Source organism: Papaver somniferum, chromosome 5 (genome assembly GCF_003573695.1).
Source record: "Papaver somniferum cultivar HN1 chromosome 5, ASM357369v1, whole genome shotgun sequence".
Classification (NCBI taxonomy): domain Eukaryota; kingdom Viridiplantae; phylum Streptophyta; class Magnoliopsida; order Ranunculales; family Papaveraceae; genus Papaver; species Papaver somniferum.
The window spans coordinates 33,955,814-33,979,280 of record NC_039362.1 but is presented as its reverse complement, the minus strand read 5'-3'; the positions used below and the strand labels follow the sequence as shown (position 1 = coordinate 33,979,280).

General features: G+C 39.6%; 1 protein-coding gene and 1 non-coding gene across 7 annotated transcripts; one reads left to right on the top strand and one right to left on the bottom strand.

Annotated features, from left to right (window-relative positions):
* Positions 1–14,569: 14,569 nt before the first annotated feature.
* On the bottom strand, positions 14,570–22,175 carry LOC113281351. 6 transcript variants are annotated; one of them, XM_026530067.1, is made up of 5 exons: positions 20,942–22,175; positions 18,444–20,147; positions 17,172–18,358; positions 16,830–16,996; positions 14,570–16,198 (listed from the first exon to the last, which is right to left on the bottom strand). In XM_026530067.1, the coding sequence occupies exons 2-3, from the start codon at positions 19,994–19,996 to the stop codon at positions 18,352–18,354; spliced, it is 1,560 nt and encodes a 519-aa protein (XP_026385852.1). In that variant the 5' UTR covers positions 19,997–20,147; positions 20,942–22,175; the 3' UTR covers positions 14,570–16,198; positions 16,830–16,996; positions 17,172–18,351. The 6 variants fall into 6 exon arrangements, with proteins under 6 accessions (XP_026385852.1, XP_026385851.1, XP_026385853.1 ...); XM_026530066.1 differs by having other exon boundaries at positions 16,830–17,723; positions 18,230–18,358; XM_026530068.1 differs by having other exon boundaries at positions 18,230–18,358.
* On the top strand, positions 19,362–19,468 carry LOC113284782. The gene has a single exon (XR_003328395.1). It is a non-coding gene; the product is annotated as a small nucleolar RNA R71 (small nucleolar RNA).
* Positions 22,176–23,467: the final 1,292 nt, after the last annotated feature.

Genomic DNA, 23,467 nt, shown 5'->3' with positions numbered 1-23,467 from the left:
AATAATAATAATAAAATAATAAGAAACCGTGAGGTGTGGGGCCGATTGGCCAATGGTCACGCCCCACACTCCTTTTCTTAACTTTATATTATTTTTTATGGATTTATGGAAGTACCATGAAACCGAGGAGTTTCCTCGAGACGAAGGAGATTTGATAAAATGAGAGAATTTTCATCAAATCATGGAAAATAAGAAAAATGCACTAAAAAAAAAACTGGTGTGGGATTGACCATGACACGGTCGGTCGCGTGTCCGTGCTCCCAGCACCTTAGTCAATATTTTTAATTATTTATTATTTTCTTCTCTATTTTGCATAGGCTCATCGTTTCGTTGTATTTTTGAAATACTCGTTCGTGTGGTGACTATTAGTGTATCGTCGTTGAATACACCTTCACCATTTGAATCGGGGCTTACTTAGAGGTAGCTCAGACCCCCGGTTGTTGATTATTTATTACTAATTGTGGAATTCGGTGGAGAATAATTCACAAAACTGAGCAATAAGATGTTTATGATTAATTCATAGGATCAGCTGAGGATTCGACTACGAATTCAGAATAATAAAGTGAACATTACCATTCCATGGGATCGTAGATTCGACCATAGAATCGAAGTAATTAAGATTTATCTATTACCATTTATGAGACCAGTTGTGGATTCGATCATGAAATCGGAGTAATGAGATAATATAGTTATTGTTATTCTATGAGATCAAGCTGTGGATTCAATCATAGAATCAGAACAATTGTTTATTGCCATTCCATGGGACCAGTCGTGGATTCGACCATGGAATATGAGCAATTGTAATTAGGAATAATTAACTTTGTGGCTCTATACTAGCAGAGAAAGATGTCTAGGAGCATTAATTATCCCGATATGAGCTTATCAGTAAGTCATATCCTTTATATAGTAAGGGTAAACTCGTTGTTTGTTCCTGAAGACGTTATCGCTCTATACTAGCAGAGCAAGCTGTCTAGGAGCCGTCCATCTCGTGATACTATATAGAAATAATCACTGAAAGTGTTCAGTATTCATGAGATATGCCGTTGTCCAGTCGTGAGACTACATATCTACATGTACTCTGAGAGAAAGTACTCTCCATTGAGAATTCAATGAGAGAGTCGTGTCTCGATACTCACGTCTGATTGCTGAATCAGAGATTCGTATAATTATGAGTTTACGATTTTAGCATTTGTCGAAAATCCACCATCTACAACCCTCTCGGGCAGCAAGCGTTCCATCCGGACGCGTCAGCAGCATCAACTCCGACATTCCATCCAGAGGCCGCCTCAGCAACAACTTCCACATCTTGTCCGGCGTTTGTTTCAACAGAAATCCCAGCGTATGTTTCCGTGGCTTCTCCAATAACTCTAACACATGTTGCCTCCGTCTCTTCTTCCGCCTCAACGGCATCCTCGGCGATCGCTTCAACGACCCTGACAACAGTTTCGGCGTCCACTCCAGAAGCTGCTTCAGTTTCGTAAACCGTGTCGACATCTTCCTCATGAGCTTTTCCAGCTAGCTTCTAGGAATGTCCCGGTTCGTCCGCATCAGAATCCAGGATTATGACACCATCCTGGACTGGGAAATCAAACCGGCTCTCGCCTAGGAGTTTCATGGACTCGGTCTTCCGCCGTTTCAACCGGGAGGCGAATCGTTCAGCCTTAACATTGGGTGGCGTAGAAGTTTCCTTCCCCTGATATCTCCCAACATGCTGGGATGCTTCATCACTGCTCCGTCTTTCCTCCACGTCCACCAAAGTCATGAAAGTCTGAACACGCATCCGTACTTTGCATAAATAGGCGAAAGGCATTCCCCGTATAATCTCGCCAGCCTCACGAAACAGAGAATTAATTCTGTCTAAAACCTTCCCATGAGAAGGAAACTGGTTTTTTTCGACCTCAAAACTTCTCTCTGAAGAGTCAGAGGTACGATTGCCACTGGAATATCCATTATATGCTAAAAAGAAAAAAGGATTAAATCTTCACCGTGTCTACACCGGCGATCTACATAAAGAAGAAGACAAGATGAGGAACCAGGATGAGAAACGCGAGACAGTACCTGAGAAGAGGATGGGGGCGATTTTATGATGATCTGTGAGAACGAAGGATTCACGATCACCTCTTATATTCAGCAGATCGATGAAGCCTGAGGAAGGAAACCATTTTTTCGGCCGTGAATTGAGGCTCCGAATGCGCAATGCCACCTGGATTAGATTTGCCTCTACATGATAATTAGGGGTTGACATCCAAGTCAACATCAGTCCCTACCCGTAACTCACGCAGAGGAGTAAACAAAAAAAAATGGAGGCCACGCACGGAAGGAGGCAACCGAGCCCGCAATAGAAAGCGCTTCACAATGCCAACAGTCCGCGTCCACGCCAAGCCAGCGTCCACGCCATGCCAAGCCCTGCCAACGCTCACGCCGTGCCAAGCCGACCAACGCCAACAGCTCCGCTTCACGCCAAGTCTATGCTAGCGGCTCTATTCCAAGCTGATGCCAACAGTATGCATCTCATCCAGCAACCACCTCTACCGCTCCGCGGCCTAGCCAGCAGCACCACGAGCCGAATTTGCGCAAAGCCGCCAACGCAAGAGTTATAGATTCTCCTTACCTCCCGAAAAAGGTTAGCCGGATCTTCCTGATCATTTTTTCATGACTCCCCATTTCGATTTTGTCCTTGTTTGTCACCATCTCATGCTTACCTCGCAACAAGGCCCCTGTTCCGATCTAAGCAGGGGACTTAATATTGATGGTGGTTTTTAGCTTAGGGTTAAAATCGCAAAACCCTGGTCTGACGTGACGTCACTCTGTAAGGAAGCGGATCTGGAAACACTAATATCCTCACTAGCATATTTATTGAGCCATTCAATATGTGTACGTGAAAGTCTCACTGGGTACCTTTTTTTTACTACGTTCCACGACAGAACACTTAGTATCGGTTGGCATCATCTCCCCTCATGCCAACTGCGCACGCCATCCGCACATGCCAACTGCGCATGCCATCCACACATGCCAGCCGCGCATGCGAGCCGCTCATGCCAATGTGCGTGATAATTAGGGTTTCAACATGCCAAACCCTAATATCCACGCCAGTCGCTAACGGAAGGTAGCCATAATCGATGGCTACACTTCCTCCTGAGATGCAGATCTCGGGCGTCCAAGTTCGCTACCAAACCGACCTCTGGTAAACTTTTGGCCACAACGCCAAATTCCTTGGTTTGTGCCGCCAAACCCTAATTTGGTCACGCCACTGTGCCAAAGGCATGCGCGAGCCATGCCAGCCACACCAGGCGCCAACGAAAGGTAGCCACGATCGACGGCTACCCTTCCTCCTAAGATGCCTCTCGGCCGTCCAAGTTCGCCACCAAACCGACCTCTGGCAAACTTTTGTCCACAACTCCAAATTCCTTGGTTTATGCCGCCAAACCCTAATTTAGTCATGCCACTGTGCCAAAGGAATGCGCGAGCCATGCCAGCCACACCAGGCGCCAACGGAAGGTAGCCATAATCGACGGCTACCCTTCCTCCTGAGATGCAGATCTCGGCCGTCCAAGTTCGCCACCAAACCGACCTCTGGAAAACTTTTGGCCACAACGCCAAATTCCTTGGTTTGTGCCGCCAAACCCTAATTTGGTCACGCCACTGTACCAAAGGCATGCGCGAGCCATTCCAGCCACACCAGGCGCCAACGGAAGGTAGCCATAATCGACGGCTACACTTCCTCCTGAGATGCATATCTCGGTCGTCCAAGTTCGCCACCGAAATGACCTCTGGCAAACTTTTGGCCACAACGCCAAATTCCTTGGTTTGTGCCGCCAGACCCTAATTTGGTCACGCCACTGTGCCAAAGGCATGCGCGAGCCATGCCAGCCACACCAGGCGCCAACGAAAGGTAGCCACGATCGACGTCTACCCTTCCTCCTGAGATGCAGATCTCGGCCGTCCAAGTTCGCCCCCAAACCGACCTCTGGAAAACTTTTGGCCACAACGCCAAATTCCTTAGTTTGTGTCGCCAAACCCTAATTTGGTCACGCCATTGTGCCAAAGGAATGCGCGAGCCATGCCAGCCACATCAGGCGCAAACGAAAGGTAGCTACAGTCAACGGCTACCCTTCCTTCTGAGATGCATATCTCAGCCATACTAGTTCGCCACCAAACTTTTGGAAACTTCGGGTCGCAATGCCATATTCCACGCCAAAACCCTAAATTGGCCGCGCCTAAAGTATGCACGAGCATATCGGCCATGCCACCATGCCGCTGGCTGCCAAATGGAAAGTAGCCACGATCGACGGCTACTCTTCTTCCCGAGATGCAGATCTCATCCGTACAAGCTTGCCACCAAACCAAACGACTTGTGGAAACCTCTTGGCTACGATGCCAATTTTTTGGTCACTGCACCAAACCCTAATTTGGTTACGCTGCCAATTTTTGGCCACGACACACTCTTGGCTACAATGCCAATTCTTTGGTCACGACACCAAACCCTAATTGGGCACGCTAAGAGCATGCACAAGCCACGCTGCGGCCACTCCGCCGGCTGCAAACAGAGGGTATCCATGATCAACGGCTACCCTTCCTCTTGAGATGCAAATCTCGGCAGTCAAAGGTCGCCACCGAATCGGGAAACCTATCAATCTTAACTTTCCATACGCTAGCAACATGCTACACGTTTTCCATGAAAACACTCGAGACATCAAAACATGTCATAAACTGGGGGATGCTCATCAGGGTATTGGTCTGGCGGTTTACATCGTGTGGCGTGCAGTACGCCCGTTACAAGAAAGTGTCATAAAGGTGAGGCGGTTAGTAATGACAAGAAATAAGTGGTGAAACGTATCCTCATTATGGAAACATCAATTCCAGGCGTTACCTGTTACCACTCTCTTTCACGACTCAACCGCTTCCACTTCTTACGAAGCCAGGGTACGTTTTATTACGACTTGTATAAATAGGTTTCACCTATTTCCACCAAACAACAAGTTTTGGTCAGGAGAACACTCAACACTCAGAAATCACCTGGTAACTTTCCATCTTGGCTATCCAGCTTTACCTTCTGATTCAAGTCGTAAAACAACCACACCTTTCAGAATCAACTATTATGGCTTCAACACTCTCTTCGCTTCCCTCCCTAAGACCAACCCTTCTCCTTCACTTTGTGACCGAAGCAAGTCTGGAACTGCCATTTCTTGGTTTAGGCCGGATTTATACAGATTGATCTCTCGAATCTAAAGTACTCTCGTGCAGTACATTTTTTAGGGTTTAGACTCGTTTCTTACCCACACACACGAAATTACCGAAATCAGCAGAAACCCGTTTTCACCCTCAAACACTATCGTATTGAGTATAATTGCAAGATTGGCTCGAGATTAATTTATCCGATAGGAAAGATAGAAAAGTAGTCATAAACATCTTCGTCTCTTCGTCTGTGATTCCACAATTAATATCTAGTTTTTCCATCATATCATTTAGATTATTGTGAGGTGATTGATAATTCTAGACTGTTCTTCGGGAATATAAGTCTGGGTAATCGATTGGTTCATGTTCACCTTGAGTTATCAAAAGACGGAACAAAACTCGAAGGTATTTATGAGGGAGACAAATTTATCTATTACTGTAGACTTTTCTGTGTGATACAAAATTGTTTATTAAAGTCTTCGACTTTGGGTCCTAGCAACTCTTAGTTGTGGGTGAGATCAGCCAAGGGAATCAAGTGCGTAGTACCCTGCTAGGATCAGAGACGTAAGGAGCGCAACTATACCTTGGATCAGTGTGAGATTGATTGGGGTTCAACTACAGTCCATACCGAAGTTATTTTGTAGTAGGCTAGTGTCTGTAGCGGCTTAATGCGGTGTGTGTTCAATCTGGACTAGGTCCCGCGGTTTTTCTGCATATGCGGTTTCCTCGTTAACAAAACTTCTGGTGTCTGTGTTATTTCTTTTCCGCATTATATTTTGTTATATAATTGAAATATCACATGTTGTGTGTTGAATCGATCAATTGGTAAATCCAACCTTTGGTTGTTGATTGAAATTGATTGATCCTTGAACATTGGTCTTTGGTACCGTTCAAGTTAATTTTCTTGTATTCAATTAGACTCGCAAATTGTTATTTGCTTGAGTAAGTATTGAATCGAGAAATTGAGATATAACTCTTTGATATACTTTTCTTAAGATTGAGTCTGACTGTCTAGTTGATTCTCTTGAAAGTATATTGGAGTTAGTCGATACATATTGCTAAAAGAAATATTGGGTGAGGTTGTTAGACCCCCACTTTTTCAATTGGTATCAGAGCAGGAAAACACATTTTAAGACCTTATAAGTCTGTGTTTGTAGCGATCTGACTCTATGGGCAGTAGTGTTATCTCAATAAATGCACCACCAAATCCAGGGATTCCAGAATTCTCTTCCATAACTGATTTAATAAAATCTGTGGAAGAAATTCTATCTAAACCCCCACCAGGTTTAAAATCCCTTGAAGTGTTTTCAGGGATTGAAAAGAAACTTGAAAGCTTATCTTCTGATGTTGATTTATTTCTCCAGAAAGAACAAGAGTCTCTTGACAAGATAAATCAAGTAATGATAGAAAACATCTATGTTGAGGTTGATATTGATTTGTTAATCAGTGAGAGCAATGCTCCTCCTCTTCCTAATTCAATTAGTTGTAACAAACTAAACGAATTACAAGAGGATTTTAAATTTCAGTCATCTGATTGCATCACCTCAAAGCATGAATCAAGTCATCATTCAAACCCTGACACTTCCTCTCAAAATATTAGTATTGTTTTCTTTTTTTAAGAAGGTAGGACGTCTTCTTTTATCGAAAGAGTTTCCCTACACAATACTAAAAATTATCTGCAGAGACTCTTACACATAAGAAGAAAATTAAGAAATCAAAAACACAAGTTTCTTTGTGCTCTTCTGAATTTCTTTGGATTTTTTATGAAATCATTTTCTTGGGAGTCTCTCACCCTTGTAAAGTGTGAGAGATGTTGGAAAGAAACTCTCTCTTGGTGCCATGGTGTTGTATGCTCCATTGTTGCTTGACTATGATGGTTGTTTATAAGTACATTCGTTGAGTTCTTATCCGAATATGAGATAAAATAAACATGCCCTTGTCATCACACGTTCGGTTCACATACCCTAATCCTATCATGTGCGTTTTGGAACCGTGTTCCAGAACGTGTTTAAACCGGTTCAGGTTCCACCGCTGTCACTTAAAAAGAGAAAGTGTTTTCTTCGTTCACCACGTCCTCTTCTTCCTCTTCAGTTCGTGTACGAAAGAGAAAAACCCAACAGTTCATTCTTCTTCGATTCCCATCAACCTTGTTTCTCAACCTCTTTGAGTGTTCTTGGGCTCTTTGGGATCGCATCGGAAAACTACTCCAGGGGTTTGTGTCCTTTTTCCTTTTCCTTGCAATTCCGGTACTGCACCATTTTTATCAGTTCATGAACCAAGTAAGTTCTTCAATTTTCTTATTTACAGTCTTTACCCATAATGAATTCTAGGAAGAGACATAGTCGTGGTGAATGTTCGAATGCTCAAACTTATGATGGAACGTTTTTTTTTGATCCAAGCTTGAGAATTAGGTTCGTGAACACTAAGGCTCGTGATTACTATGTGGAGCATAGTACTAAGAAGCCTATTATTGAAAAAATTTATAATCTCGTTGAACTTAGAGTAGAAGGTCTCCCTAGGTTCTTCGAGAATCATGAATGGGGAATTACTCATCGTCCCATGGGTACTGCCTATATGGAACTGATATCCCAATTTTATTACATGAGCCTGATAGTGTAAATTGCACCTTTAAGACCATTTTTGAAGGAAAAGTGTTTGTTATGGATCGTCAAGTAATTGCTCATCTCTTGGACTTGTCGCATGTTGGTGACTTTCTTTTACCTCCTATTGAGCACTTGATACCCTCTCCAAATGTGCTCTCAAACTTCCTTCTTGCAAGGGATGTTTCCTGGAGTGAAGGAAAGATTGATGATCATGAAGATGCACTATTCCTCAGAGTTGCTGGAAAATTACTGGTAGCTAATTTGATGCCTAACAACTTGACAGACAACTATGGACCAAGCCTCTTGCAGAACTGGTTTATTATTTTGTTGAAGGGAGAAACATTGATTTTTTGGCCTCATTATTCGTCAGATGATAAGTGTCAGAAAGATTTCAAAGAAGTCTTTTGGGTTTCCTTGTCTTATCTCAAGGATCTGCAGTCAATTTGGCATTGTTGTTGTTGGGACCATTCTTGGAGGACCAAAAGTCTTAACCATGGACAGTATTGCAAAAATGTCCAGAGCTCCCACATCAGCCAATTCTGAACTCTCTCATCTCCAGCAAGAAAATGAAGTTTTGAAAGAGCAATTGCACTATGCTCAGACAGCTTATCCTGAACTGGCTGAGAAGTTTTATGAAATTGCTAGGGATTATTATGAGATGAGTGATTAATCTCTGTATTTGAAATATTTTTATTTGCTAAACTTCTTATGTTGATCTACGTTTAAATTGTTGCTTTAATGGTTGTAATAACGCTTATGTTTAGCCTTGAATGATGATATCTTTCAATTAAACTGCTACATATCTTAGATCCATAAGAAATACAGATATACTTGGTCAAAAGTTAAGTCTGTCGTATGTCGATATGCAAGCATTGATAAAAGATTGAATGAACTTTTGACAAACAAAAGTTAAGCCCTTTGTGTCATTATGCAAATATTGATGAAAGAATGGATGAGCTTTTGTTTACAAAGCTTAAGTCTATTGTATGTCATTGTGCAAATAGTGATGAAAGATAAAATGAATCTTGTTTATTCCGCAGTATTGATCTTACATGATCCATATTTTATGTATATACTGTATGGCTCCGTAGGTTCTCTTATGATTGAGCATTTCCGATTAAATTAATCATGGGTTCTCTTGTGGTTAATTTAATTGAGTATTTTGGATACAAATTCATGTTTCATGTGATTTGTTATGTCCAAAGAAATACTTCTTTTCTTGTGAAAGTAAGGTCGCTCTTGTTATTCTCTCAGGAATGACAATTTATGGGGGAGAGTTCTTAATTGAATGCTTAATTTCCAAATCTTTGTGGGGAGTGCGGCTGTGGAATATTATAGGGGTTATCTTGTATCTTTATAAACTCCTTGATAAATGCATTTAGTTTCGGCTATATGATTGCATCTAAAAAGTTGATATGTGCTTTCTTTTGGTCATGAAGTGTCTCTTTGGAAATTTCATAAGGATACCACTAGTTTTCGTACCTTTGCCAATTTTATTGACAAAAAAGGGGGAGAATTAATGTGTAGTTCACACTATAAATACATATGGCTTTCGGATCATTATGTAAGGGGGAGTGGTTTTCATGTGAGATGAAGTATTGACTAAAGGGGAGTGATACATACCACCATAGTATTGTTGTCAAAGTTGTGATACAACTGAACTTTGATGCTGTGTAATAATACTACGACACTGTGTGACAATGATTGGGAGCTTTTGTTTTCTCATTGTTATGGCTACGGATCTTCAACAACGATGATGTTATATTGAATATCTCTGGAATCATTGGAGTACTTGGAAGTGACGAATATTTCGAGTAATGTTGAAGAACCAAGGAGATCATGCATGTGGAAGAGAAGCTGCAAAGTTTATTTATTTTGTATTTCATATGTATTGATAGTTTTGTCACTAAAATTGACAAAGGGGGAGATTGTTAGAGCACTGCTCGGTCGAACTCGCAAGTTGCTATCTCAAGCTTGTTTGTCAAGTTTAGTTGACAAAACTATAAGTCTTGATTTCTAGTCTACTTATAGCTAAGTCTCGGAATAGGATAGAAAGTGTAGTTGAGCTCTAGACTACACGGTGTTCATCATGCAAAGAAGAAGAACTACTCAAGGAACTGGTGGAACTTCATCGACTAAAAGGTATGTGGAGACTTGAACTTATTTATCACTCAAAAGTATATTTACTTTGTCTCCTATCTTGAGAAAAAAGTCGTATTGCTATATAGACTTCGATTATACACATTTGCTATTTCGAGCCGAGTTTATCTCGCTTATGTATTTATCGAAATATGTGTTGGTAAGCTTTCGCTTTGGCCAAGTTCATCTTTACAAGTGACGAAAGTCATGTTGATTGTTTCAATCTCTTGAAAACCAAATGTATGCATACTTGTGTGTGTACTAAATGGTTGATGGAGACTGGGTAAGTATGTGTACCCGACGCATACTGGCGGAAATTCACGAGCGTGAATTTCTACTGGGTATGCAAATCAAAACCAACTCAATCCGGTTACCAAAGTATGCATACCCGTACGCATACTAGTGGAAAGTTCATGTCCGCGAATTTCTGCTGAGTTTGAAAACCAAAACAAACTCAAATCCGGTTACTTAAGTACGCATACTTAAGTGTGTTACTTTCTAAAATTAGTTTGTTGATGAACTAAAACATTTATATATTAAAAATGCAATTTGCAAACCGTGGCTATAATGTTCATGAATCGATTCGAGTGAATCAAAACCAATTTTGCTTCAATTGTGTCTTGTATACTTCTATAAGATATAAGCAATTGAAGAACTCTCTAACTAGTTCTTTTGAGTCATTTGAACTATTTATGGTGAAGATGAATATGGTTGATATGAAAGTGCTCATATGGCTAACCATTTGGTTAACTACTGTTGAAACAACTAGGTGTACACGTTTAGGTACGGTTACACAAACCTAAAAGAACGTGCATTTCATTTGTGTATAACAAGTTAAGTTGAATCTAACGGTTGAAAGATATTAGCTTGAATCTAATCATGTTTTCATCTAACGATGAATATTGAATGCTTTGTTACTAAGGTATCATTGGTTACAAACCCTGATTTGAAGACTATATAAAGGAGAATTCTAGCAACTGGGAAACCTAATGGCCACACCTCCTGTGTGATACTAGTTGTATAAGCTAGAGTCGATTCTTCTTTTACCTTAGGTTTCTTCGCGAGACCCTGTAGCTTAATGACTTGAAGACTTCATTGAGGTTGTGAAGCCAGAAAAAACTATTTTCTTTGGAGTTGCGTGATCTGATCTTGATGTTTCTATTGTATTGAACACAATTGTAAGATTCGCTCGAGATTAATTTCTCCGATAGGAAATATAGAAAAGTAGTCACAAACATCTTCGTCTCATCGTTTGTGATTCCACAATGTCTAGTTTCGCCATCATACGATTTATATTATTGTGAGGTGATTGATAATTCTAGGCTGTCCTTCGGGAATATAAGTCCGGGTTATCGATTGGTTCCTGTTCACCTTGATTTATCAAGAGACGGAACAAAACTCGTAGGTATTTCTGAGGGAGACAAACTTATCTATTACTGTAGACTTTTCTGTATGATACAAATTTGTTTATTAAAGTCTTTGACTTTGGGTCGTAGCAACTCTTAGTTGTGGGTGAGATCAGCTAAGGGAATCAAGTGCGTAGTATCCTGCTGAGACGTAAGGAGGGCAACTGTACCTTGAATCAGTGTGAGATTGATTGGGGTTCAACTACAGTCCATACCAAAGTTAGTTTGTAGTAGGCTAGTGTCTGTAGCGGCTTAATACAGTGTGTGTTCAATCTGGACTAGGTCCCGGGGTTTTTCTGCATTTGCGATTTCCTCGTTAACAAAACTTCTGGTGTCTGTGTTATTTCTTTTCCGTTTATATTTTGTTATATGATTGAAATATCACAGGTTATGCGTCGAATCGATCAATTGGTAAATCCAACCTTTGGTTGTTGATTTCAATTGATTGATACTTGAACATTAGTCTTTCGTACCGTTCAAGTTAATTTCTCTTATATTCAATTAGACTCTCAGATTTCTATCTGCTTGAGTAAAGTATTGAATCAAGAAATTACTCTTGATATACTTTTTATAAGATTGAGTCTGACTGTATAGTTGATTCTTTAAAAGTATATTGGAGTTTGTCCATACAGATTGTTAAGCGAAATATTGGTTGTGGTTGTTAGACCCCCGCTTTTTCAATTGATATCAGAGCAGGCAAACACGTTTAAGACCTTATAAGTCTGTGTTTGTAGCGATCTGGATCTATGAATGGCAGTAATCTCTCTGATAACGCAACACCAGATCAGAGTTCCTATGAGATGTTTCAAAATCCTGAGACATCTAAGAAGCCTTCTGTACATGCCTCTGTATCTGAATCTACCTTCAACTGGGAAAAATGTCTTGATGACCAGTTGGATGATCTTTCAGATGTGAGTGATTCAGAAGAAGGACAAACTATTGATGAGGAAGTCTCTCAATATATCAAGCTCTTTGACCGTGCCTTAAAAGAAAAAAAGTCAACAGATTGCTTGAGAAAATATTTGGCACCTATCTGTAAGGAAAACAGAAAGATGAGAAAACTCTTAAAGGTTATGATTGTGGATATAAACTTTTACAATCTACCGTTAAAGATCGAGAAGAAGACTTACGCTCAAAAAGATCCGAATTTGATAATCTTCTTCGAATCTCTTTGTGTTGAAAGAAAGACTTGCGGAATCTGAATCAAGATATGACTCTCAACAAAAAATTTCTAATGACAGAGAACTCAGTCTCCTCGCCAGAGAAAAATCTTTGGAGACCGATCTCTCCGCTGCCCTTAATAAGGTAAAATCACTGGAGGAGAATCTGAAAAGATTCAATTCTAGCTCTACAAAATTATCTTCTATGCTTGTAGCATGTAAAGAATATCGTGATACACGTGGTCTGGGCTATAAGGGAATAGACGCTCCAAGTACTGATAAGATCAATTTTGTTCAAGCTAATGACAACTCTTCATGTAAAAAAACCTTACTAGCAGCCGACGGTTTTGAAAACAAGGATTGTACTCCTTCAAATTTAACTCGCATGAGAACAGTCAAGAACAAATCCTTTAACTACTATTATTGCGGAAATAAAGAACATCTTGAACGAAGATGTCGTTTTCGACTGAGGAATGAGAAACTTCACAACATTCTGCATGGATGTCTAAAGAAGTAATTAAACCCGTCTCTCATATTGCTGGAGTAAAAGGCATTGTCTGCAATCAAGAGAAATGTTGTATGAGTCATTTCTAGATTATGATTTTGAGACAAAAAATGCCTACAATTGTAGAAGGAAGAATGTCAGACGGACAACTGACTCTTTAAATTACTCTGAGAAGAGAAAAAGGCATAAGAAAAAGAAAGAAAAGTAAAATTCCTTATCTCCTTCTAAAGAAGACAGTGAACTCGAGGTGTCTGATCCAGATTTCATTCATATCAATAATCGAGTCTCGGAGCTCAAGATCAGCATAAACAGACTCAAACGGAGCATCTAAAAGGCAAGGAAAGCAGTAGGTTCAGGTATTCCTTGTTCCCCTTTGGTTAAATCTCTTACAACTATTCCTAGTAATTTTTCTGAAAATCTTCAAGAAGGAAAGAAAGAAGAAGTCAATATTCTGGATGAGCAAAAAGCTCATCAAAATACAACATGACTACTCAATGTAGCATCCTTCTTGTAATATGGAATGATGCTTATAATTCTCAAGAAACCTGTGTGTCTTGACAAAGTAGTTGTTATTATATTTCCTTTTGTTTACGAAACGATGATTATTAAACTGTTGAGCCTTGCTCCAGTACTTTACATGATGTAATGTCTTCTGATCATTCACTCTTGAGAATAATTTCTTGTTGATTGCCTTGATTTTCAACGATTCTCTTATGTTCCCTTGAACTAAGAAGGTCATCCCTTGTTTAGAATGATTCTTGAGTTTTTTCAAAACCTCTTCTAAATTTAGCTCAATTATTCTTTTGTCTCGTACCAAGGTTGTAACCATAAGTGCATGTACACCTGACCCACACAGAACGTATACGAGTATCCCTAGGGTTTCCTAAGAAACACTCTGTGTATCATGCTCATTTTTGGTACATACACGTTCTGTAACGTCGAAAGGTTCACCTAATTTCTGTGTACACAATGGATGGATGAAACAAGGAAGACAATGTTGAGAAGGGCGAGCCTATCGAGTTTCACGAGAATCCTGTTTTCATAACCTGCTATCATGTTGTTGATCATGAAAACAAACTACCAGTTCAGATGTCATCACAACTGGTCGGAAATCTTCTTCGAGATTTTGAGGTCGTACGTGAACAACTTGGAATTGCAACAAGTGGTCACTATTTTCAGCGTATCAAAGATAAAGAATTGTAGTATAGTCGTTCGAACCACAGAGATTGTTGGTGCTCAGAAGAATTATTAAGCAAAGAAATAATATAAAGTTGATTTGTAATTGAGTTGTGAAACGTAGCAAACGATAATTGTAAATGAAAGAAATAAATGAATTTAGTACCTATCAAGACTTGAGGTTTCACCTAATGTATTCAAGTATGTGTGTGATCAAATTATAACTCAAATATAAATGAATAACGATTCATTCTACCCGGCATTTCATGACGATTGATTATATTAACATAAAGCTCGATTGAGAAATGTCACAGGGATTCCCTAGCATTCAATGTATCCAGAAATCATAATGAATCTAAGAAGACACTACCAACACAAAATTGCAATCAAACAGAGACAAAAAAATGGATTAAAACTTGGAATTTATTTATGATCACTGTAAAGAATACTTGAACACATTAAGCTTCCCCTCTAGTCTTGGCAGAGAGGGGTTTAGCTTCTCATTGTTGTGTAGATAGCCATAGAAAAATATTCAGTAGAAAACTCCAACATACAAGAGAACTAAACACTGAACTAATTAGAAAACTAAAGAACAGATTGTGATATTCCAGCTTACCCCCTTGGTTGCTCGTTCTTCCTTCTTTATACACAACTGATGCGCCAAATCATCCCTCTTTCAATGCCTAAAAGACCTGATTCAATCACTATCCATCTTTCCAGAAGACCCATTCCTTGATTTCGGCCAATTTCATCTCCAACTGATTTTTTGGGATTTCATCCTGATTAGTTGCAATCTCTTCCTTGTATTTCTGCCCAAGACAGCTGAAATCAGTTGTTGACTGCTTGTACTCGACTCCTCTCTTGAGTCTGCGTCAACTGATATCTAAAGGTGTTGCGGTGACTCCACACTGGACCAAACAAATCTCAGTTGAAACCCAATCAAAGCACAGACCATGACTTCCAAATTCAGGCTATGACTAGAGTCGATCCATTTCCTAACTCCCTAACCATATGATTTCAGCTCCAAATTCAGGTTCTATTGTGAGTCCGTGAATATTTTCCATTCTCTAAACATTACCAAAATCTTGCCTAAATCCGACCAACATCAGCACCTCAAATGATTGTTTGCTGCCAAGTCAAAAACTGCCATCTATTTCTAAATCCAACTCCAGCCGTAGTACCTCCACTTCCTTGTTAAACCTGACCCCAACACCAGCTTTACCTGTTTGATTTCATAGCGGCATTTTCTCAAGCATCAGACTTGCATCCCTCTGAGCATAAACCCACCCTGAACACAAGACCACCCACAGCAACAATCCCTCCTGACTGCTATCGAACACCCACAGTTTGAGTCCAAAACCCAACAGACTGTTGCTCATACATTTAATTTCAAAAACCCCAAAATTCAATTGATGCTGCTACCGTAATCTTCAAATTCAGCTCATACCAAAACAAAGTAATCGGTCTCGTCTTCATTCCCATCTCCATTAACACCCCTTGATGCATCTGACTACGAGAAGAGAGATCGAACTCCATCTTATATATAACAGTACCCTCAACAATATACTTCATCTTATTCAGTCCTCATCTCTTCGCTTCTCTCGTCCACTGAACTGAACTTGAGTCTCAATCCGGCGCCAAACCCCCACAAATTTGTTGATGTTTCTAAGAAGAGTTTCAGATCCATCAATTGCCATTGGTGCTGTTATTTCAGGTCTTCAATTGCCAACATTTCTCCGTAAGAACTGACCTTGCATCTTGAAATGGGAAGAGAAACCATAAAATATGGTTGTAATGATGCCACGATTCACCGTCTCTACTCCCTTGTGTCGCCCACATGCTTGGTTGTATGACTACCCCCAGGCCTTCAGATGGCAAGATGGTGTGGCCCATAATTCGTATGCTTTCCAGCCACAGTTAATTGAGCAGTCTTTCCCTGGTGCCTTGAGCCGTTTTGATATCTTTCGCCACAAACGCCATTTAGTTCCTATTTTACCGGTTTATTCTCCGGATGAATGGATATCAATTGTAATCCTGTAAATGGCGGGTATAAATAATCCTGTAAAAGGCTTAAAACAATATTATTAGCTAAAATATCGAGACCTAGCTAGTGTAAATGTGAGTATAAATATGTCGCACTTACGCGCTTATCAAACTCCCCCACACTTACATTTTGCTAGTCCCGAGCAAAACAAGAAAAGATTATATCCGCTACACAACTGGATATGGAGAGACGTCTGCTAAACAGCTAGACGGAACCACTAAACAGTGATTGAGCAATGTCTGCTAAACAGCAAGACAAATCCGCTAAACAGCGGGATTAAAGGCGTCTGCTAAACAGCTAGACGAATCCGCTAAACAGCTGGATTAAAACCACTAAACAGTGGTGTAGAAAGACAGCTAAACAGCTGATCTTATCATGTAAAATTTTCAATTCATTTTTTTTAAGCATTAAAATTTACAAGCAACCAATGAAACCTGAATATGCAGGCAGAGAATCAGAAAAGCATGGATATAATTTACCGCACCCCCAACCTAATTTCTACATTGTCCCCAATGTGGCAGTGGTTAAAAAAAAACAGTTCAAAGGTGGAACGGGGTAATCAGCCAAACATAAACATATTATTCATGATAAAGAAAAGAAAGAAAAATAAAATTATTTTACCACTGTTGCAGGACAGTTCGGTTGCAATTAGCCCATGCAACAAGCCTTTAAACCTCAAGCTCGCACAGGAGGACGAGTTTTGTCTCGTGAGAGCTTCCAGCTGTGATACCCACAAACACAAGGGTTGTCTCCCTAAAGCGCTGAATTTTATGTCTCCATCCAGACATCTGCAAAACACTGCCAATCAAACATAAGAATGATCCTCCAGAGTCGTGGTATCGACTTCTGGATTCACCTTAACCTTGAAGATGTTGCAGATGTTAGGATTCTCAATATCAACGGTACCATCATGGAATTTATTTTTGACAACAAATGGGTCTTTCCATCGTGTCTTAAGCTTACCTGAGAATTGGTGCAGTTGAGAATCATAACAAAGAACTGGTTCCAATATTTCCCTAATAACATGCTTATCAAGAAACTTTTTCATTTTACATTTGCAGTTCATATCACCCTCATTCCTGATTTCATGAAACTCATTGAGCTGTGACTTCATATGTGCACAAATACTAGGATCAAGTCCTTTCATGTCTGCAATACTCCATTCTGGGGCACTTATATGCTTCCTAACAACATGTGAATGCATTGTCTTATGTCTCTCACTAAGTTCAGATGGTATGAAAACTTGAACATCTTCATTTTGGCCTAAAACATCAAAATTCAGTTCACTAGTAAAGGGATTAAGGTCGGGCTTTGGGAATTCCACGGATGGAGACAATGGCTCGGACTCACTGATTTGAAATGACTCAAATCTAGACTGCCACTTTCCATATCCAGCAACAGGGATGAATTCAGTGAAGAATTAACTTCTTCAATGTATCCATCCTCATCGAAATCCAACAGATTAGGAAGACAAGCTTCTAAAGGAACTTTTGCTTCTAGATGAGATGCTTTTTCCTGCACACATGTTTCAATCATATTAACTTCATGAATATCATCTCTACACCTGGATCTTTACATGCATCAAATATGTTCAACTCAACAGTCATATTTCCAAATGAAAGGTTCATTATTCCAGTTCGACAATTAATCAAGGCATTTGCAGTTTCAAGAAAAGGACGACCTAAGATGACAGGTATTTCTTTACTAGCATTAGCTACAGGTTGAGTATCCAAAACGATAAAATCCACCGAATAGTAAAATTTATCGATTTGAATTAACACATTCTCAACTACCCCTCTCGGTACTTTAACGGATCTGTCCGCAAGTTGTAGAGTGACTGAGGTGGGTTTAAATTCACCTAAGCCCAACTGCTCATAAACCGAGAAAGGTAGGAGATTTACACTAGCTCCCAAATCCAGAAGTGCTTGTTTGATCATGAAATCCCCTATTATACAAGAAATAGTAGGGCATCCCGGATCTTTATATTTGGGAGGAGTGTTATGTTGAAGAATAGAACTTACCTGTTCCGTGAGGAATGCCTTTTTCTGCACATTGTGCTTCCTCTTGACCGTGCAGAGATCCGTCAAGAACTTGCCGTAGGCTGGAAATTGCTTGATCACACTCAAGAGAGGTATGTTGATCTTCACCTGCTGAAAAACATCAAGGATATCCTTATTATCAGCCAACTGTTTAGTATACGATGATAAACGATGAGGAAATGGAGTATGCACTTACTTATCAATTTCAGATTGTTCATTTTGAATATCACTGTGACTACTCTTAAGCTTCGGAGACTTCTCAGGTTCGTCCACCTTCATCGGAGTCTCAATCACCTTACCACTTCTAAGAGTGGTGACAACATTAGCTTGCTCCAAGTTAGAATTTTTAACCTCAAATTGGCCTTTTGGGTTGGGTTGAGTTTGGGCAGGCAATGTCCCCTTCTCCCTAACATTGAGACGTGATTCAATTCTAACTATGCTAGTTTTCAGCTCATCTAAAGTCTTCATAACATTCTGATTTATCTGTGTCTGTCCCTGCATAAAAGTATGTAAAGTATCCTCAAGAGAATTCTTATGAAGTGGCACATAAGGGTTACTAGATGAAGACCCTTGGGGAACATTAGCACCATTCATTGTAGGACCATTCCTCCAACTGAAATTAGGATGGTTTCGCCAATTTGGATTGTACGTTTCTGAATATGGGGAGCTAAATGGTCTTTTATAAGTACCCATGGAATTTGCTTGGTCATGTAACACTTCCTGAAATGCTGGAACTGTAGGACAATCCTTAGTGTAGTGTTCAAGACTTTCGCAAATACCACAAGCATGTTCGACCGGATCAACTACCTTAACCACATTTGGTTTCTGAATCGCATCAACTTTCCTATGCAAACTAGCAATCTTAGCATTCAAGTCATGTTCTTCATTCAACACATACATTCCAGTCCTGGAACTAGCTAAAGCTTTGGACTTATTTCTATCCGCCGTGCCTGAAGTATCCCAATTTTGGGAGTTTTCTGCTAGCGAATCGAAGTAAGTCCAAGCATCATCAGGTGATTTATTCAAAAATTGCCCATTACACATCATTTCAACAAACTGACGCATACATGAATTCAAACCATCATAAAAGAAGTTAATTACTCTCCAAATTTCATAACCATGATGAGGGCAGCTAGAAAGCAAATCTTTAAATCTCTCCCAACACTCGAAAAACGATTCATTTTCCTTTTGAGAAAAATTCATTATACATTTTCTAAGAGTGACTGTTTTGTGAATTGGAAAAAACTTTTTCAGAAACTTTCTAGTCATTTCATTCCATGTCCTAATGCTATTTGGTCCCAAAGAATGCAGACAAGTCTTAGCTTTCTCCTTTAGAGAAAATGGAAACAATTTCAGTTTTACGACATCTTGAGTCGCAGCAACAAAAGGCATAGTAGTACAGACCTCATCAAATTCTTTCAAATGTATGTATGCACTCTCGGAGTCCAATCCATGAAACTTAGGCAGTGCTTGTATCTGCCCATACTTAATCGACACATTGCCAGCATTAGCCGGAAGAACTATACAAGAAGGTGTAGAAGTCCTTTCCGGCTGCAAATAATCCCTAAGGGTTCTAGGTTCATCAGCATTGGCTGCGGCCTCAGCAGCTAATATAGCAGCTTCAGCCTCAGCCGCTAATCTCTCAGCTTCATCCGCCATTGGATGACTAGGGTGATTCTCTAATACCCTATTAGCTAAACGGTGATAGTTACGCAGTCGATTAAAATGATCTGACCTAGAATATTGCATACACAAAAGAAACAAGAAACAGATACAATGTTACCCAAATGGCTGTGATTTCGGCAATATTTCAGCCTAATTACAACTGAAGCAACAACACTTGTTCCCTGCACCCGTAGCAGCTCCTAACATCGCCAAGTCTTTAGAGCTATCTTACTCCCTATAATGAAGCAACAAAAATTAGCAAACTCTAAAACAAAACTAAAAATAAACCGATGCAGAACTTAATTCTAAGGAACACTAAACAATCCCCGGCCCGCGGCGCCAAAATTTGGTCACTCTATTCAGAGTATCAAAGATAAAGAATTGTAGTATAGTCGTTCGAACCACAGAGATTGTTGGTGCTCAGAAGAATTATTAAGCAAAGAAATAATATAAAGTTGATTTGTAATTGAGTTGTGAAACGTAGCAAACGATAATTGTAAATGAAAGAAATAAATGAATTTAATACCTACCAAGACTTGAGGTTTCACCTAATGTATTCAAGTATGTGTGTGATCAAATTATAACTCAAATAGAAATGAATAACGATTCATTCTATCCGGCAGATACAGCAAATTAGAATCCTAATGTAACTAAAACAAATACCATTTCATGACGATGGATTATATTTCTAACATAAAGCTCGATTGAGAAATGTCACAAGGATTCCCTAGCATTCAATGTATCCGGAAATCACAATGAATCTAAGAAGTTTATAGACACTACCAACACAAAATTGCAATCAAACAGAGACAAAAAAATGGATTAAAACTTGAAATTTATTTATGATCACTGTAAAGAATACTTGAACCCATTAAGCTTCCCCTCTAGTCTTGGCAGAGAGGGGTTTAGCTTCTCATTGTTGTGTAGATAGCCATAGAAAAATATTCAGTAGAAAACTCCAACATACAAGAGAACTAAATACTGAACTAATTAGAAAACTAAAGAACAGATTGTGATATTCCAGCTTACCCCCTTGGTTGCTCGTTCTTCCTTCTTTATACACAACTGATGCGCCAAATCATCCCTCTTTCAATGCGTAAAAGACCTGATTCAATCACTATCCATCTTTCCAGAAGACCCATTCCTTGATTTCGGCCAATTTCATCTCCAACTGATTTTTTGGGATTTCATCCTGATTAGTTGCAATCTCTTCCTTGTATTTCTGCCCAAGATAGCTGAAATCAGTTGTTGACTGCTTGTACTCGACTCCTCTCTTGAGTCTGTGTCAACTGATATCTAAAGGTGTTGCGGTGACTCCACACTGGACCAAACAAATCCCAGTTGAAACCCAACCAAAGCACATATCATGACTTCCAAATTCAGGCTATGACTAGAGTCAATCCATTTCCTAACTCCCTAACCATATGATTTCAGCTCCAAAATTCAGGTTCTATTGTGAGTCCGTGAATATTTTCCATTCTCTAAACATTACCAAAATCTTGCCTAAATCCGACCAACATCAGCACCTCAAATGATTGTTTGCTACCAAGTCAAAAACTTCCATCTATTTCTAAATCCAACTCCAGCCGTAGTACCTCCACTTCCTTGTTAAACCTGACCCCAACACCAGCTTTACCTGTTTGATTTCATAGCGGCATTTTCTCAAGCATCAGACTTGCATCCCTCTGAGCATAAACCCACCCTGAACACAAGACCACCCACAGCAACAATCCCTCCTGACTGCTATCGAACACCCACAGTTTGAGTCCAAAACCCAACAGACTGTTGCTCATACATTTAATTTCAAAAACCCCAAAATTCAATTGATGCTGCTACCGTAATCTTCAAATTCAGCTCATACCAAATCAAAGTAATCGGTCTCGCCTTCATTCCCATCTCCATTAACACCCCTTGATGCATCTGACTACGAGAAGAGAGATCGAACTCCATCTTATATATAACAGTACCCTCAACAATATACTTCATCTTATTCAGTCCTCATCTCTTCGCTTCTCTCGTCCACTGAACTGAACTTGAGTCTCAATCCGGCGCCAAACCCCCACAAATTTGTTGATGTTTCTAAGAAGAGTTTCAGATCCATCAATTGCCATTGGTGCTGTTATTTCAGGTCTTCAATTGCCAACATTTCTCCGTAAGAACTGACCTTGCATCTTGAAATGGGAAGAGAAACCATAAAATATGGTTGTAATGATGCCACGATTCACCGTCTCTACTCCCTTGTGTCGCCCACATGCTTGGTTGTATGACTTCCCCCAGGCCTTCAGATGGCAAGATGGTGTGGCCCATAATTCGTAGTGGTAATTGAATATTTGTCCCTACTTTTGATGTCTCATAACTCGTCATTTTCATTAATCCATGAGGTTCGGCTGAAATGTATAGTAATACGATTCAGCCGAACCACACATATATTTACAAAACTCTAAGGTTCGACTGTAGACTAGGAGCCTAATTGTTCTTCGTGTCAAGTTCTGCTTCCAAAATAGCAGTCGAACCTAATGTTGGATTCCGAAAATTTTTGTAAACATTCAGTTTTTTTGAAGAATAAAAGCAAAAGAAAAGAAAAAAAAAAGATACTCCTTCATCATTTGGAATCACCCATTTTGAATCACAATAATCGCAAAAACTTAGTTTTCTTTTTTTCTTCTTCCTCCTCTCAAAAAATTTGATTTCTCTACTAATATAACATTAGCAACTTAACTTAATCAATGAATTAACATTACTAATAAATTATAATCATTAACATTTAATTATTATTTTTATAACTAATTAAATAAGAGTATACTTGCCATTATTAAAAATGGGTGGATAAGGGGTGATAGTCTTTTTTATCTAGTGATCCTATTTTGTCACCATTTGGTATGCCTAAAAAATAATCAGTATGCCTCAAAACAGGTTTCAAATAGGAACCACAACCCCCTGGATGGGAAGATGAATCTGTAATTCTATATGCCCTGAGCCCAGCACTGAACCCAGCATAGCAGAGACACGGTTCAAAAATAATGAACACCAATTTTGGGCATGCCTAAAACTTTCAAGGCATACAAAGGACTAGTCCTAACTTGGGTGACCTTATAAGGGGTACTCTATGTGGTGGTTCAATTACCTATATGCCCTTAAATCCATTAAATTACTACTAATCTATCCCTAACCCTAATACAAAACCTATAATCAACTACACCTAAAATCAGTTTCATTCACCTTCTTCTTTTTCCTCTCCACAGCCGAACTCCACCCTTCCCTTTCTTTTTTTTTTCATCCCGGAAATTTAATTGTCGATTTGTGAAACTATATAATGGATCGTCGTAAGGCAGTATCTCGTTCAAATCGATCGATTGAACAACCTATTCATGAAGAAGAAGATTTAGAGAGTGAAGAACAAACTCAAAATCAACCACAAAATCAATCGGAAGAAGAGATTGAAAAAGAACCAACGCCGGAAATGAAAATAAGAAGGTTAGTTCTACAAACCCATCTCATATTTGATGTTTTTGATTGTTTTGGTCGATTTAATTCGTCAAAATCATGTGTTCTGCG

Coding starts and splice junctions, on each gene's coding strand:
- LOC113281351 (XM_026530065.1), bottom strand. CDS start 19,996: ATGCAATATTCTAGGTCAGATCATTTTAATCGACTGCGTAACTATCAC.